Below are 17,752 nucleotides of genomic sequence, written 5' to 3'. Positions count from 1 at the left end.
CTTCACACATTATATAGTCTATGCCAACATTTTGTCATTTACTACTAAAATATGAAAAATTTGTCTGTTTTAACAATGTGTTTACACAGATCATTATAGAAACGGAACACACATGAAATGCATGTGTTCCAAATAACGCTTTATTATTTCCACTCTAAAACTCCAGCACTTCACTCCCAGATAATCAATCAAGGTATGAGCGGGGAGAACTTTGTGCATGTTCTGCGGCAGTGGGGGGGATGGGATAGCAGGCTGCTTACTACAAAAGACAGGACAAAAGACGCTGACGGAGAGGTGCGAACGGATTTAAGGTGGGCCGGATCTACAAGTTTTTTCATAGGCTCTGGTAATTCTAGTGTTAAGCAATAAGCTCTCTTTATTTTAGCCTTGCTACACTCACCCCCTCAATATCTTACCGAATCCCAGATAAGTTCCCAAATGTCCCAGAGCAGCACCCGCTCTTTTTTTTTTGTGTTTTTTGGTTGCATATCCTCAAGGAATAACAAGAAGTTCAAGAAAGAGAAAGCAGGATGCACTAACTTCATGTTGATGTTGGCACAGATGAGGGTGTCATTCAAGAGAAACACTTTGCGCTCCTTCGATTTCAGGACCTGCCCGCGTTCACCATAAACCATCTCGATGAGTGTTTCACACAAAATAAGTTGACGCTGGCCTGAGTTGAGCAGCTGGAAGAAAAGACAGAGGGAGATAAAAGAAAGTTAGAAGCATCATTTGAAACATGAGATGCAAGACAAACTTTGCTGAAAAACGAACATAATATTTTGAAACCCACCTAAAACCCAGGAGCAGCGTACGCAAAGCAGAAAACAGATCTAGACAGGGTGCCAAGCCATTGCCTGGCCCTCTCTCTCTCTCTCTCTCTCACAGTACATACATACACTAAGGGGCTTGGCCCCCTGCTCGCTTCGCTCGCCAACCCCCCAGCCTGCGCTACGCGCCAGCCACTTCACATCTCTGCTGCTCACGTATGTGGATTTCACTTTCACGAAACAACAAATCTTTTAATTCTCGCAGATACACCTCTTCATTGGAAAGACACACTACTTTTCCCTGATGGCAAAACGAATTACACGATCTACAAGTCTCCGACTCAAACTTTAAATCCAAACAATATATTCACTCTTTTTGCTGTTCGGTTATTTCACCAAGTAATAATTTGTTTGTTAGCACTAATGCGATCTTTACTATCATTTTTTTGAGACTTTCGAATTTCAGTACTTTCATTATGTCTAACCTGCTCTGCATGTGTATTGCGCCAACATTTTTGAATTCTTTACAACATTCTACTTTGTCTTCTACCCTTGTCTTTTATTTCCAGCCCCGGCCGTGGTTAAATCTCTTGGCACAAAGTCTCGTCTCGCAAGACTTGAAAGTATCTCTCTAAAAAAGTCACATCTCGCCCCAGGATTTTTTTTATATAATAAAGATATACCTATATATACATACATACATACATACATACATATATGGCATAGTTTACTGTCAAATAATGCAAAGAGTATGCGACACGTGTTTTGCCCTAATTCTGGGCTCATCTATGCAACATTCTATGAGTCACATTCTTTGAGCTTCATGCTTTAGCCTCTCGCTTCCAGGCCAGACAGATAGACACACACACACACACACTTCCAAGCGCCGACATTTTATAATATATATATTATTTTATAATAATATATATATTTTATATATACATATTAGCAGGATCTATAACCGGTGAATTTCCTAAATGAAAGAAACAGAACATAGAAATGGAACAAACAGTTTTCTGATTGACATTTTATTGTAATAGGTAATATAAGTGGTCATTCCAGAGCCTTTGGATACACTATATCTTTCGTTTTGCCTTGTGGTGCGGAAATGAACAAATTCTGAGGATTGCCCACTGTAGAACATGCTACGTAGAGTTGTCCGTGTGAAAAGCATGGATTTTCCAAATTGATGCGTTTAACTTGCAGTGATTGTCCTTGAGCCTTAGTAATTGCCATAGTAAAGGCCAAATGAACATGAAATTGTAGCCATTTGAAATCAAAGGGTAAATCATTCAGAATCAGCGGAATTCTTGGTATGAAAACATCTTCACGTCTTGCACAATGTTCCAGACGCCCTTGAAATAGACTTTTTTCTGGCATCGGAAGTGGACTTTCTAATTCTACGTCTTTTTTTCGGTGGCATGGGTATATTAGCGAAAAGCAGGACAATTATAATGTGTTACATGGTATTACGTACGGAATAAGCACCACAGTGAGATGAATGAACGTTATTTACAATACATTGGAACGCAAACAAATAGCACCAGTCACTCAGAAAGACCAAGACTGAAATCGTAATGTGAGTCGGAAAGCGAGCAAATAGCACCACAAATACGGAAAGCCAGTCACGCGCACTGGGTCGTTCACGTTTTACATCCATACGGCAGTTCCCCTTCACCTGATGAAAGCAGTTGGCCTTCTCATACTAGGACACTTCCGTCATGTTGGCAATTTAAAGAAACATTGGTAAAGAGCGATGCACATGGACCAAACGTGCTGCTAGATGGCGCCGCCGTTAACATCTGTTGCAACGTGTGGCCATCTTGTTGATGATAAGTACGGGGACGTGTGCCGAACGTTGCGTCTGTGAAAAGGTGCCCTGTGATTCACCACGATCATTTTTCCCCAACCACACATAACCCATGACCTCCTCCTGGTCACGAAGGAACCCCATCCCCAGTATGGTTGCGATTGGACGCCCGGTGCAGATTTGTATGGCAGACAAACAAACATACATACATAGACTCTGCTTTATATATTAAGATATATATAGATTGCATGTTGATCACACTTGGTACAAGCAACAATAACGATCATATGAACCTACTGTATTATTGAGTCAGCCATGTATGTATAATGTACATGCTGTGTTTACATTTACAATCCAAATATTCTCTGCCTTTTCTTGTCAGCTTTTAGTGTAAGCTGGGAACCACCACTGGATACTATCTGATTACAGAACACACATAGCAATTTTTGAGTTGCAATCTACTAAAATCTGCTGAACTTAGAAGGAAGGAGTAAATCCTGAGTAAATAAAGTCACACAAACTAGGGAAGAGCCGGCAAACAATATACTATAAAATAATCTGACTGGGGATTGAACCCAGTCGTGTGTCACATTAGTGATGTCAGATACAGTTGAGGCCAAACGTTTCATCTACCTAAGCTAAAGACTTTCAAACTTCATGTTTCACAGCTCCACACAATCCCTGGGTTAAGTCAATTAGTGTATCCCTTTTTATTGAATAACTTGAATCAAACATTTGTGATCACCTTCCACAAGTTTCTCACAGTACGCAGCAGGACTTGGTGCCCATTCCTCCTGACAGAAGTGCTTTTATGTCAGTTAGGCTTATGTACCTCCTTGATAGGCCATGGTTTTTCTGTTCATCCCACAAATTTTCTTTGGGATTTGGGTCAGGGCTTTGTGATGGCCTCCCCAATACATTCATCTTTTTGTCTTCAAGCCCTTTTGTTACAACTTGGAAGGTATTCTTAACATATACCGTCCTGGCAGAAGATACATTTTCAACCAAGTTTTAACTTTCTGGTTGACGTCTTGAAGTGCTGCTTCTCGATACTTTCCACATCATTCTCCTTCCTCATTATGCCATTTATTTTCTGAAGTGCCCCCGGGCTCTTTACCAAAGAAGCACCAAAGTTAAATCATGAAGCCAGTTCAGCAAGCGAAGAATTCCTTTATTGACACATATGTGGAGTTACTCAGTACATGTAAAGAGATGACTGACTTACAGATGGTGCGAACACTTCTTAAATACACTCTTCAATTACAGAAGTAAGTGATTTGTTTCATTTCTCTTGTCCTTGCTAGTTACTGATAAACAGGACCCCTGGAGTCGGGTTTCTTCTACACTTGATTAAATTGGCTCTCTTATCCATACTTGTTCTTGCGCTAAAGTAGCAGCAGGAATAGGTCACATATCAAGAGGCTTTAATTAAAATGCTTTATAACAGTGCTAAAGGCAAAAGCTAACAAGATAGATAGATAGATAGATAGATACTTTAGGACAAAAGTTATTCAAAATAATATATAATCAAAGAGTGAAAGTCATATTTAGCAGTACAAACCAACTCCCACAGCAACAACACATTATGATGCTGCCACCCCATTCTTCACCGTTGAGACATTGCTCTTTGGTTGAAAAGCCTCACCACTCATCCTCCACATGCAGATGAGCATTATGAACACTTCAACAAATAGCCAGGTCTTTGTCCTGGCGATTGTCTTCATACTTCTATGTCAGTTATGGAGTAAGGGCTTCTTCCATGCATGAAAGCTGTTTAGGATATAGTCATGAAGGACTCAATGGAGAATGCTTATATTTTGGTACCTGACGCCAACAATTGTTTTGCTATTGTCTTGGGGTCCAGTTGAACCTTTTGTACAAATGTATGTTCATTCCTGGCAGTTAATTTGTGCCTTCTTCCTGAACAATGCAGTCTCTGTGTGGTCCCTAGACATTTCTATTTGCACAGAAGCTTGTGGTATCTCCAGTTGTTTGGAAATTGCTCCCGAGGATGAATCAGACTAGTAAAGGTTCACATTTTTTTTGTCTTGGCTAAATTGCTTGGACTTTCCCAAATGCAACAAAGCACTGGCCTAAAGACAGGCCCTTAAATACAAACACAGGTGCACTCCTCCTTCTTCATCGATGTGCATGATCAACTTTATCCATACAATTCGGTCCTGCACCTCCTCCAAAGTCAAACCCTTTTCCTTCAGATCCTCTTTTACTTTATCTGTCCACCTACACTTCTAATTAACTCAATTAAAGACAACTTGCTAATCAGAGGCTTCAAAAAGTCATCACATTAATGTCTGTAATCTTCTAGGCTGTTTAAACGGACATTCAACTTGGTGTATTTAAACTTCTGACCCAATGAAAATCTGATAAGATAAATAAAGAAAGACATAAATCATCTCAGCTTTAATTTTGACAATACCACTTTGACAGTACCACCAGTTTCAGTATAACTCATGGAGAACAGGTCCTCATTCCACCCTTTACAGCACGGTTTTCTGCTACAATCACTTCTGTCATCCATTCAACACATCACAATGTTCTCATTCATTCACAAATTTGTGAGGTAAGAGTGCCCTCTACTGGATAAAACACACTTCCTTGCTTAAGAACTGCAGAATTCTCTACCACTAAACATTTCTATTGACCCCTTGACAGACATAGTGCAAAGCAGATCTAGAAGCAGCTGGAGATGTTCTTTAGTATTGTGAAAAATAAAATCGGGGAAGAAGTGCTTTAGCTCATTTCTCTGCAAGCAACAAATTAGCAAAAGCAGGAAAGCGGCAGCACTTAAGTGTTTCAACACTCTATTATTTTGGTATTTGGTACACTGATTTGGTTGCTTCAATAGTACAAAGTGTTTATCTGTATGACGTTTTCTCACATTAAATGATCAGAAGCGGCTGAAGGAGAAAAAAAAAAAGTCAAGGAAAACTATGTTGGGCATTAAAAGACAGAAGACATGGAGTCAAGGAAAAGACAACCAAGGAGTTAAGGAGGGCAAAAAACAATTAGGCAGAAAAAAAATGAATGATGGAAAAAAGGATGAGGGGTAAATGAATGGAATGACTTAGCCACAATGGACAATGATTTGTGAAATCAAGAGAGAGGAAGAAAGGGTGGGCTAGGACTAGAGTTGTAGATGGAATGCAGAATGCATAATTTCAGGGGAGAACTTGGAGAAAAGGAAAAGGGACAATACTAAAAGGAGGAGTACAGGGAAAACTGGGGTCATATGTCATGAAAAAGTGAGTGCAGACAAATATAAAGGGAAAGGAAGGATGAAGCAAAGCAAAATCTGGCATTATAAATAAAAAAAAAAGAATGCATAAAGCAAATTCGAGGAAATATTGTGAAATTCATAGTGAGAGGTAAAGAGAAATTAGGTGTAAGTAAACAAACAAAAATGAGAAGAAAATACAGTCATGTGAAAAAGTATGGGAACCCTTCTTAATTCTTTGGATTTTTGTTCATCATTGGCTGATCTTTCAAAGTAGCCACTTCCATTAATATATGACATGCCTTATGGAAACAGTAGTATTACAGCAGTGACATTAAGTTTATTGGATTAACAGAAAATATGCAATATGCATCATAACAAAATTAGACCGGTGCATAAATTTGGGCACCCCAACAGAGATATGACATCAATACTTAGTTGAGCCTCCTTTTCCTAATCTAACAGCCTCTAGACGCTGTCCTCCTATAGCCTTTGAGGAGTGTCTGGATTCTGGATGGAGGTATTTCTGACCATTCTTCCATACAAAATCTCTCCAGTTCAGTTAAATTTGATGGCTGCCAAGCATGGACAGCCTGCTTCAAATCATCCATCCATCCATCCATTAGCCAACCCGCTGAATCCGAACACAGAGTCACGGGGGTCTGCTGGAGCCAATCCCAGCCAACACAGGGCACAAGGCAGGAACCAATCCCAGGCAGGGTGCCAACCCACCGCAGGACACACACAAACACACCCACACACCAAGGCCAATTTAGAATCGCCAATCCACCTAACCTGCATGTCTTTGGACTGTGGAAGGAAACCGGAGTGCCCGGAGGAAACCCACGCAGACACAGGGAGAACATGCAAACTCCACGCAGGGAGGACCCGGGAAGCGAACCCAGGTCCCCAGGTCTCCCGACTGCGAGGCAGCAGCGCTACCCACTGCGCCACCGTGCCGCCCGCTTCAAATCATCCCATAGATTTTCAATGATATTCAAGTCAGGGGACTATGACGGCCATTCCAGAACATTGTACGTCTCCCTCTGCATGAACGCCTTTGTAGATTTCGAAATGTGTTTTGGGTCATTGTCTTGTTGGAATATCCAACCCATGCGGAACTTCAACTTTGTGACTGATGCTTGAATATTATCCTGAAGAATTTGTTGATATTGGGTTGAATTCATCTGAACCTCGACTTTAACAAGGGCCCCAGTCCCTGAACTAGCCACTCAGCCCCACAGCATAATGGAACCTCCACCAAATTTGACAGCAGGTAGCAGGTATTTTTCTTGGAATGCGGTGTTCTTCTTCCGCTATGCAAAGCGCTTTTTGTTATGACCAAATAACTCAAGTTTTGTCTAATCAGTCCAAAGCACTTTGTTCCAAAATGAATGTGGCTTGTCTAAATGAGCATTGGCATACAACAAGCGACTCTGTTTCTGGCGTAAGTGCAGAAAGGGCTTCTTTCTCATCACCCTGCCATACAGATGTTCTTTGTGCAAATTGCTCTGAATTGTAGAATGATGTACAGATACACCATCTGCAGCAAGATGTTCTTGCAGGTCTTTGGAGGTGATCTGTGGGTTGTCTGTAACTATTCTCACAATCCTGCACATATGCCGCTTCTGTATTTGTCTTGGCCTGCCAGATCTACTGGGTTTAACAGCAACTGTGCCTGTGGCCTTCCATTTCATGATTCCATTCCTTACAGTTGCAACTGACAGTTTAAACCTCTGAGATGGCTTTTTGTAGCCTTCCCCTAAACCATGAGACTGAACAATCTTTGTTTTCAGATCTTTGGAGAGTTGCTTTGAGGATCCCATGCTGTCACTCTTCAGAGGAGAGTCAAAGGGAAGGAAGCACAACTTGCAATTGACCACCTTAAATACCTTTATATCTCATGATGGACACACCTGTCTATGAAGGCTTAGCGAGCTCATCACACCAATTTGGTGTTTCAAGTAATCAGCATTGAGCAGTGACAGACATTCAAATCATCAAAATTACAAGGGGACCCACATTTGTGCACAGCCAGTTTTTCACATTTGATTTAATTTCATACAACTAAATACTGCTTCACGAAAAATCTTTGTTCGGAAAACACCCCAGTACTCAGATGTTCCTAGGAAATGAAAGACAGACCACTGTTATCGTTTGTGTTGAAAGGAGAGTCAATTATTATGGAGGCTGAGAGGGGTTCCCAAACTTTTTCATATGACTGTTAGCAATGTAAGAGCCATTTGCTAGTTATTTAAGTTATATTAAATGCTTGCCTATATATTAGTGCATAGTTTATGGGAGGTTCTTATACCCCCACAAGTTGAATTGAATTGGTATATTCTAACTATTTCTAGCCTCTCTGATCATAGATTAGCCTCAGTAAGTGACCTACCTGTAAGGCATGGAGGGCACACCATTTTAAACCATGCCTTAATGTGCCTAAATAGTATGAAAGTTAACATGCTCTATTGAACATACAGTGCTGTACATTTAGAGCGTACTGAAGGCGAAGTAAAGCATCTTTAAGTGTAGAAACAACTAAAGTTTGATAAGAAAAGCTAAGTTTACAGAAGAGACTTTTTTTTTTCCAGTTTTTTGCCTTTTATTCTACATGTATAACAACCTTTCTTTATTCTTGTATGGACTATTTGCTTTGAATTTTCACTAAATCTTTTAAAACGAACTTTTGAACTGAGATTTCTTTCAGCATGCATCAGACCCGTGCTTGATCCTTCCTTACTCACCAGCAGCTACAAGCAATGTAATTTTAAAAGGAATGGACGAAATGTAAAGATGAAAGGAAAAGTGGAATAAATAAAAGTAAAGGGAAACTAGAAAAACAAACAGGGAAAAACTGGATTAAGAAATAAATGGAATAGATGGACTAGGGACAGAGTTGTACATGGAACACAGGGTCAGGGGAAATTTATTTCAAGGGAAGAACCGAGAGAAGAGAAAGAAACCTAGGCAATACTGAAACAGGAGTAAAGGGAAAAATCGGTGTTATACGTAATGAGACAACCTTCATAGTGAGTGCAGACAAATATTGGGTGAGAGGAAAAATGAAGCATAACAAAATCTGGCATTAGAAATGAAAAATATGAGCTAATGATTGTGGAATCAATATTAAGAGGTAAAGGGAAATGAGGTGTAAAGTAGCAGACAAAATGAGAAGTGAATGGCAACCTAATACTAGAAGGCACAGAGGAAAAAAAGAAAGCAAAAGACATGCAAAGGACAAGTGGAATCAATAAAATAAATGGAAAACAAGGGGAAAGCTGGACTAAGGAATAAAGGAAAAGATGGGCAAGGGTTGGAGATGTAGATTAAATGCAAAACTAGGGGACAAGAACATGAGTTCAGACCCCTTTTACCACATATTGTTATGTTTACAGCCTTATGTCAAAATCATTTAAATTCATTTTTTAAAACAATACTCAGTACCACAGAATGACAAAGCAAAATAAGAATTTTCGGATATTTTGCAAATTTGTTAAATTAAACTTCCATTCATTGGATGTGATCAGGAAAAGCACACACCTGTGTATAGAAGCTCCTACAGGAGAGCAAAAACCAAGCCATGGGATTGAAGAAACTGCCTGCTGTGTTTCGAGGGAGGACAGTGTCAAGGTACAGATCTGGGGAAGGCTACAAAAACATTTCTGCACCACTGAAAGTTCTCAAGAGCACAGTGACCTCCATAATACTTAAAAGGAAGAACTTTGGCACAGCCACAACTCTTCTTGGAGCTGGCTGGCTGCCTGACCAAACTTAGCAATTAAGGTGAACCAAGAGGTGACCAAGAACCCAATGGTCCATCTGTCTGAGCTTCGAAGAATCTGTGTGGAGATGGGAGAAACTTTCAGAAGGAAACCACCCCTGCAACACTCCACTAATGGGGGTTTTATAGCTGAGTGGCCAGACAACACATGATAGCCTTATTTGGAGCTTGCAAATACGCAACAAAACGACTCTCTTCTGATGAGACCAAGTCAGAACTGTTTGGCCAAGTGTCAGATCTGGAGGAAACTGGGCAGAACTCATCACCTGCACAATACCACTCCAACGTGGAAGCATGGCGGTGGCAGCATCATGATGTTGGGCCATTTATCAGTGTCAGGGACTGGGAAGTCAGTTAGGGTTGAGACAGTGCAAAGTACAGAAATATCCTTAATGAAAACCTGCTCCGGGATGAAGGCTCACCTTCTAACAGGACGACGACTCTCAGCACAAAGCAAAGACAACACAAAAGTGACTTAGGGACGACTTTGTTAATGTTCTTGACTGGCCCATGAGATCCCAGACATGAACCCAATCAGACATCTCAAGAGAGACCTGAAACTAGCTGTCCACCAACAGTCCCCCATATAGCCTGACAGACGTTGACAGGATCTGCAGAGACGAATGGCAGAAAATCCCAAAATCTAGGTGTGTGAAGCTTGTCACGTCTGACCCAAGAATACTGGAGTTGATGTCTGAGGTGCTACAATGAAGTATTGAAGAAAGGTCGGAATATATGTATCAATATGATAATGCTTTTTTTTTTTTTTTTTTTTTTTGCAGAAATTTCTAAATTCCTGTTTTCACATTGTCATTCTGGGGTACTGAGTGTTGCTTGATGAGGAAAAAATTAACTTAAATGATTCTAGCACAATTCTGCAATTTAATAAAATGTTACAAAAAAAAAAACTTTCTGAAGGCAAGATTAGGAGTGGACTAAAAGCAGGAATGAAGAGAAGGACAAGCTTTACCTTACTGACGGTTCGGTCCCCACCACTTTTGGCCAGGAGCTGCAGTTCAGCAATCTGGTCTGCCACACGTTTCTGCTCATTCAGCTTCTCAGCCAGACTCTCGAGCTCTGTGAGAGCAAGCTGCAGAGGTAGTCTGTCCAGATGTCCCCTTTGTGTGTTCTTCAGCATGTCCTGGGGGAAAAAAATTGGGGGAACAGAAGACACATTAACAATGAAACTGGCATTACAGCCAAACCAGGGGCTGCATAAAGCCAAATGGAAAATTAGTGAGGTACAGCGGAGAGGAACTCAGCAAAGTGTGTCTTGGTAACAGGAGAGAAAACGCTGATATCATGAGAGGTGACATTCTCACAGAATGGGAGAGTACACCAAGGTCAAGCTTCATGACTCATATCATTCTTCTCCTTTCCACTAAAGACGGCATTTGCCACAAGAGCTATAAATTTGACTAACATCTATTAAGCTGATGACAGATACGGGTTTAATTGTCCCAAAAAGGAAAATGAGCAAAACGATATTCATCTAATTCTTATCTACTAAAGTGACCTTGACCAGGAAAATGACTACAAGTAAAGAATATTTCCATGACCACTTAGTTTACTATCAGTGAATTGTCAACTTTTAACCATGTTCCCTTTTTCATTTTCTACTGCTTGATGTAGCCAAAACAGAAGTGTGTGGCATCGTCAAATGAAGTGAATCTGCATGGAGCGGAAAACACAGAGGCCTGTGCAGCCGTTAAAGCCATATCACACTGCACGATATTTTCAGTTGTAGACTCTATAATCTTAGCAAGTTGGAGGCCAGTGGAGTGTAACTGATGCTGAAACACCCAAACCACCCGATAATTCCAGATAACATTGCTGATGATAAGTGCATCAGAAGAAGTATTGTGTTAAGTAACTATTCTAAGAATCAGAATTATACCAAATTAGCATCTACTGAAATTCTCAATTCCAATTTAAAAGTTGAATCCCATGATACTGTGTCAGACATAGCAAAAAAAAGTAATTGGAGAAACTGGCAGTGCAACCACAGCCAAAGAACTGGGGAGATGGCACACTAAGTGAGTTCTACTTTTCTTACCTGCAGCAGAAGAATGAACTGAGGAAACCTCTGGATGGGCTTCACCATCAGGCCATACAGTGTGATGCGGTCTGTGCTGGCTGCCTGTTTCTTCTGTGGGGCATAGAAGGTAAGAAGCAGTTAAGTTAATGGGGCGTTCACCTTCCTTTATAGTTCTCACCCCTTCAAGTCTGTGTACCTTAAGGAACTCCAGGAATGCTGGCTTAGTCATGCAGGCTTTCTTTATAACAGCCATGGCATTAGTGAAATTGTTGACATAGTCGCTGTATACATCAAGGACCATGGACTTGGAGAACTGTGGATAAGGATGACAACAAAAAACACATTGAGTAAATCACAAAGCTGTTAAAGAGCAGCACCTTCGCCAAGTCAACTGAGATTAGGAGAAACAGGGATAGAACAAGCAGCACCTTCGCCAAGTCAACTGAGATTAGGAGAAACAGGAATACATGAGCTACTTTGATGTTACAAGATCTTCAAGGATAAGAGTTCAAAAGCAGTTGAAGAAACCAGATTAGGAACACGGAACGCACCAATGGAGTGCGACTGAGCTAATATGCTAATGGGCATGCCATTGGATTCTGATCTCACTGTCCATTTAACCAAAGAGTCTACTCTGAAGCAGCAGGCTGACAAACTTTCATTTGATATGGAAGTCTTCTGTGGTCCTGGGCAATAGACTATGCAACGACACAGACCATATCCAGTAGGATAAACTCCCAGCTCAGCCATATCTTTCTATTATAAAAGCAAATGTTGTTACAAGACATTACGGGAGATAATTTCAAGTCCCGTGAGACAAGACTTTTTGCAAAGAGATTCTGAAAAGTCCTGCCCTCCTCTCAAACATTTACAACCACGCACATGGTACAATCATTTCTCATTAATGTGAATGCTATTGTCAGACACAGTTCATGTGCTCTCAGCTCTTATAAAAATGATAGTAAAGATCGCATGAACGCTAACAAATGGAAATTATTACTCGGGATCTCGCGAAAAGAGATCGAATATACGGACATAGGTGATATGACAAAAGTACGTAGATATTGTTTGGCTTTAATCTTTAAGTCGGAGACATGTAGATCGTCTAATTCGTGTTGCCATCAGGGAAAAGTAGTGTTTCTTCCCAATGAAGAGGCCTATCCACAAGAATTAAAAGATTTGTTGTTTGGTGAAAAGTGAAATCCACATACGCGAGTGGCAGAGACACAAATTGGCTGGCGCGTAGAGCAGGCAGTGGGGTTGGCGAGCAAAGCCCCCTAGTAGTCAAAATATTCTTCTACCATGTTTCCCCGAAAATAATATTAATTTTTGCTCCAAAAGATGCACTAGGGCTTATTTTCAGGGGATCTCTTATATTTATTCATGTGCAACAATATACATTTATCCAAATACAGTCATGTTATCTTCTGGAATATCGTGATAACTCTGCACATTCAAACCCTGAATTCCAGCTTGAATTTCTTGCTACTCCAGCAGCTTTTAGGATCCTCCAGGATCGATGTGCGTGCTTCGATGTTTGATGAATGGCTCGATGTGGTCAAGCAAAATGCCAGCATACAAATGAATTCATGTTGCTTTTATATTTAAGTGTCACATATTCCCCAAAGTAATGACAAGATACATTTTAAAAGCCTCACTTTTTTTTTTTTTTGTTTGCTCCTTCACAATACCTTCAGAATGTACGGCGGCGTATTTGAGCCACAGAGAAGAAAAAAATAAGGACATAATGAAAATGTCTATTTTGTGATTAAAGTGGAAATTTTGGCTTTAAACTCGAAATGTCCACTTTAATCTTGTAGTTTACTTTATCATTAAAGTACAACGTCGTAAACGTCATCTTAAAACCGACTCAGTTGTTAATCAGTTAAGCACTTCTGGGGCTTCCTCCTGACCTGACAGCAGCGACTGTACAGAACACATTAGGGCGGAGTGGTGGCTCTGAGGCTAGAGATCTGCACTGGCAATCGGAAGGTTGCCGGTTCGAATCCCGTAAATGCCAAAAGGGACTCTGCTCTGTTGGGCCCTTAAGCAAGGCCCTTAACCTGCAATTGCTGAGCGCTTTGAGTAGTGAGAAAAGCGCTATATAAATGCAAAAAAATTATTAATTATAATTAATTATTAAATTTATAATATTCCAGTTCTCTGCGCATTTAGAATTCTTAGATTTATACTTGATATCATTTTCATGATCAAATGCATTAAAAATATGTATGTTACATTTTACAGATAAATCGTTAACTTTGTTTAAATAATGAACAATGTGTAATAGTTACACATATGGGGGTGACATGGTGGCAGAGTGGTAGCATTGCTGTCTCGCAGTGAGTCATGGAGCTGGTGTTCCCTGCCTGGAGTTTGCATGTTTTCCTGGTGGGTTTCCACAGTGGGCTCAGTTTTCCATCCCAACAAATGAAGGTTTGAGGATTTGGTGATGCTAAAATGACGCTAGTGTATGTGAGTGCTTGTGTTCACATTGCGATGAGCTGATATCCCGTCCAGGGATTTTGTTTCTGTCTCACGCCCGATGCTTGCTGGAATGGGTGCATCCCCGAATTGATGGATGTAATCATTAAACATCCTTTTTAGAGACATTGTGGCAAGGTGTCCTCAGAATTCAATGCATGTTTCAGGCACATGCGTCACATCGTGTGAAGTATGAACCTGGCCTTAGGCGCCTTACATTTCAGTTGACGATCTTGACTAGGGCTTATTTTTGGGGTAGGCCTTATATTACAGAGCAGTCTGAAAATTATGCTATGGCTCATTTTCGGAGTAGGTGTTATTTTCGGGGAAACACGGTAGCACCCTTTAAAGAAGAAGTAGATGTGGGGCAGTGGCTAAAGGACACAAAATCAGGAGACTCACAGTTTTAGCCCCAGCACCATCACACATTTACCAAGTGAGCGTATTCTCTCCTCCTTATGCAACAGGACTCTCTAATTTGGCCCAAAGTCTCTTTATGACTCACCGAGGCCACAAACAGGTCCCCAATCTTCTCACTCACATCCCACTCGGCCACACGGGATGAAAGGGCAATCTGAAACATGGAATGGCATTGCAGGATCTCCCGCACGCGAAAAAACACCAGACGGACCTTCTTGGGCCCAAGGATTCGGGGCTCAGCTTCCATCAGAGGCTTCTGGTATTCCTGGAAAAGGACAGAAAAATAAAAAAAGAAAGTCACATAATCCTAACTAGACATGTACTGCCACTAGCATGTGCTTGCTCTCACTGGCCCAACACGTTCTTACAAGATAGGAAGAACATATTTTATTAATTTATTTAAAAAAAAAAAAAAAAAACTGTTAAACTGGGAAAACTTGCATAGTCATGCTAATGCTGGATATTTTGGCTGCTCCAGATCAACAAGATGGGAAAACTTGCCTGTAGGAGGCGCTTCAGGGATTCCAAATAACTGCGCTCACTTTGAACAATGGAGCCCAAAATATGGCGGCGTATCACCTGCAGGAGATAAAAGGAGGAAAAAGACAGCAGAAATTAAATTAACACCAGACGCTGAAACATGTTGCAAAGGTTGCTTGATCCTGAAGGAATATACAAATGATTCAAATTGTGGGACATTTTCATTTATATTTATATTTAAATAATTTTTACTAGAGCAACACTTTGGTGCAGTGGTTGTTGCTGCTACTGCTGAAGCAGCTAGTAAAGCAATTCTTCTCCATGTTATACAGCTTGGAGACAATAATAAGAGCCAGCTAAGCATTTCTGGTATTTACTAGTAATACATACATCCATTCATCATCCAACCCGCTATATCCTAACTACAGGGTTACAGGGGTCGGCTGGAGCCAATCCCAGCCAACACAGGGCGCAAGGCAGGAAACAAACCCCAGGCAGGGCGCCAGACCACCGCAGACTAGTAATACAATACAATACAGTTTATTTTTGTATAGCCCAAAATCACATAAGAAGTACTGCAATGGGCTTTAACAGGCACTGCCTCTTGACAGCCCCCCAGCCTTGAATCTCTAAGAAGACAAGGAAAAACTCCCAAAAAAAACCCTTGTAGGGGAAAAATGGAAGAAACCTTGGGAAAGGCAGTTCAAAGAGAGACCCCTTTCCAGGTAGGTTGGGTGGGCAGTGGGTGTCAAAAAAAAGTGGGTATAAACAATAAAATATAATACAATACACAGAACAGAACAAATCCTCAATACAGTATAACAATTTTACAGATACAATTTGAATAGATTACAGTATACTTAAAGATTCAAAAATATTATGGGGCAGCACATATGCAAATTTATTAAGAAGGAGCTAGCAGTAGCCATCTCAACAAAGACGAGGCCAGCAGTGCACTCTTCTGGGCTATGGCGTAGAGAGCACACAGTTAAGTAGCTCAACTGTCTATATAGTGGAGCTGTGGCAGTGCACTCCTATACACGAGAGGAGCTGGAAGTAGGATGGTCATACTGTATAAATAGAGCAGACAGCACCAGCAGGAGTCTGCTGAGCACTTCTCTTCTGTACCGTGCAGGGGGCAGCAGAGAGCTTCACTGGTCAACACAACACAGCAGTGCAGTTCTCCAGTTTAAATACCAGGGGGCAGCACTTCTCTCCACTACACAAAAGGAATGAAAAGTCAACTTCGTGAATTTTTATACAAATGACATCCACAGTAATGGCTACCAGAACACGTCTACACATTACACAGCATTGGAAAAAACAATCAATTGACACTGCAGTTCTAACACTTAACAAAGCAGTGTACTTCAGTACAAATTACAACACAAGATGATGCAGTTTTCTGATTTACATGACAGGGGGCAGAAATGTGCTCATCAAAAGCAGAAGAGTGAGATGTGCGATTCTCTAGGTTAAACTGTAGACAGTACCTGTTGCACTTCACACAACAGGGGGTGGCAGTTTACATCACTACCTAATACAGCACAGCAGTGTAGTTAAGCAATCTATATGCAGTGGGCTGCAGTGCCCCACTCTGCTCAGGTAGAATGAGAAATACAATTCTATAGTTTTTACAAAAGACATAAGGGCTAGCTGAGCACTTTTGTACTTTACAAAGCCAGAGGGGTGGGAGTGGGAATACAACAGCAGTTTTCACTGCAATTCTGCTATTTACAGAGCAGAGAACATCAGTGTACTTCACTGCTAGTTACAACTCAAGACAACAACACAATTGTGTGATTTAAATGGCAGTGCACATCTTAACAGGACAAGAGTGACACACAGGACTCTCACTGCTGCACTTTATATAGCAGGGGACAGCAGTGTATGTTACTGCTCACTGCAATAAAAGAAAGCACAGCAATGCAATTCTAAAATTTAAACAGCAGAGGGCAGAAGTGCAGAGGCAGCAAGAAGTGCACTTCTCCAGGCTATACAACAGAGTGACTTTAGGGGGTCAGCAGTGTATTTCTTTACAAAAACTTTTACTTCTATAGCACATTTTCATACAAATGGTGTAGCTCAAAGTGCTTTACAGATGAAGAAAGAAAAATAAAGAAATAAGATTGGGCAATACTAAGTAATAAAAAATAAAGTAAAGTCTGATGGCCAGGAGGACAGAAAAAACAAAAAAAAAAAAAAAAAAACATCTGCAGGGGTTCCAAGGCCACGAGACCACCCAGCCCCCACTGGACTTTAGAGGCCGAGCCTTTCTGCACTTTAAAACAGCAACACCAGTTGACACTGCAATTCTGTCATTTACACAGCAGTGTAATTCTGTCAAGTACAGCAGTGTAGTTTTCCAATTTACACAGTAGGGGGCAGCAGTGAGCTTCTCTGCACAGAAGGTTTGAGAAGTAGAGGAGTGGCATGCAACTTAATAAAATGAGCTCCTTCCCAGTCCATCTTGGCAGTGATCTCATCAGACCTGCCTCTACTGTAAAAAATCTTGGTGTCATTTTTGATTCCTCCCTCACTTATTCCACCCACATAAATCACATTAAGAAACTTTCTTACTTTCACCTCCATAACATATCCCGTGTTCGCTCCTTCCTCTCCTTCTCTAATGCTGAGAAACTTGTCCATGCTTTTATCACATCCCGCAACGATTATTGTAATTCCCTACTGGCAGGTGCCCCTTCTAATCTTATATCACAGCTCCAGCTTA

At 40.9% G+C, this 17,752-nt stretch overlaps 1 protein-coding gene across 2 annotated transcripts in view; it reads right to left on the bottom strand.

Moving 5' to 3' along the window:
* Positions 1–17,752, bottom strand: part of LOC114656352 (rho guanine nucleotide exchange factor 10-like protein) — a 273,754-nt gene that overhangs the window by 123,850 nt on the left and 132,152 nt on the right. For both annotated transcript variants that reach the window (XM_051930746.1, XM_028807943.2), the window contains 6 exons: positions 15,043–15,120; positions 14,627–14,806; positions 11,834–11,950; positions 11,656–11,748; positions 10,570–10,740; positions 541–686 (listed from right to left, as the gene is read on the bottom strand). In XM_051930746.1, the coding sequence (XP_051786706.1) occupies positions 541–686; positions 10,570–10,740; positions 11,656–11,748; positions 11,834–11,950; positions 14,627–14,806; positions 15,043–15,120 (785 nt within the window). The remainder of the gene's footprint in view (positions 1–540; positions 687–10,569; positions 10,741–11,655; positions 11,749–11,833; positions 11,951–14,626; positions 14,807–15,042; positions 15,121–17,752) is intronic.

Source organism: Erpetoichthys calabaricus, chromosome 8, assembly GCF_900747795.2.
Source record: "Erpetoichthys calabaricus chromosome 8, fErpCal1.3, whole genome shotgun sequence".
Lineage (NCBI taxonomy): Eukaryota > Metazoa > Chordata > Cladistia > Polypteriformes > Polypteridae > Erpetoichthys > Erpetoichthys calabaricus.
The sequence above is the reverse complement of the archived record's forward strand: the minus strand, read 5'-3'. Positions and strand labels throughout refer to the sequence as shown.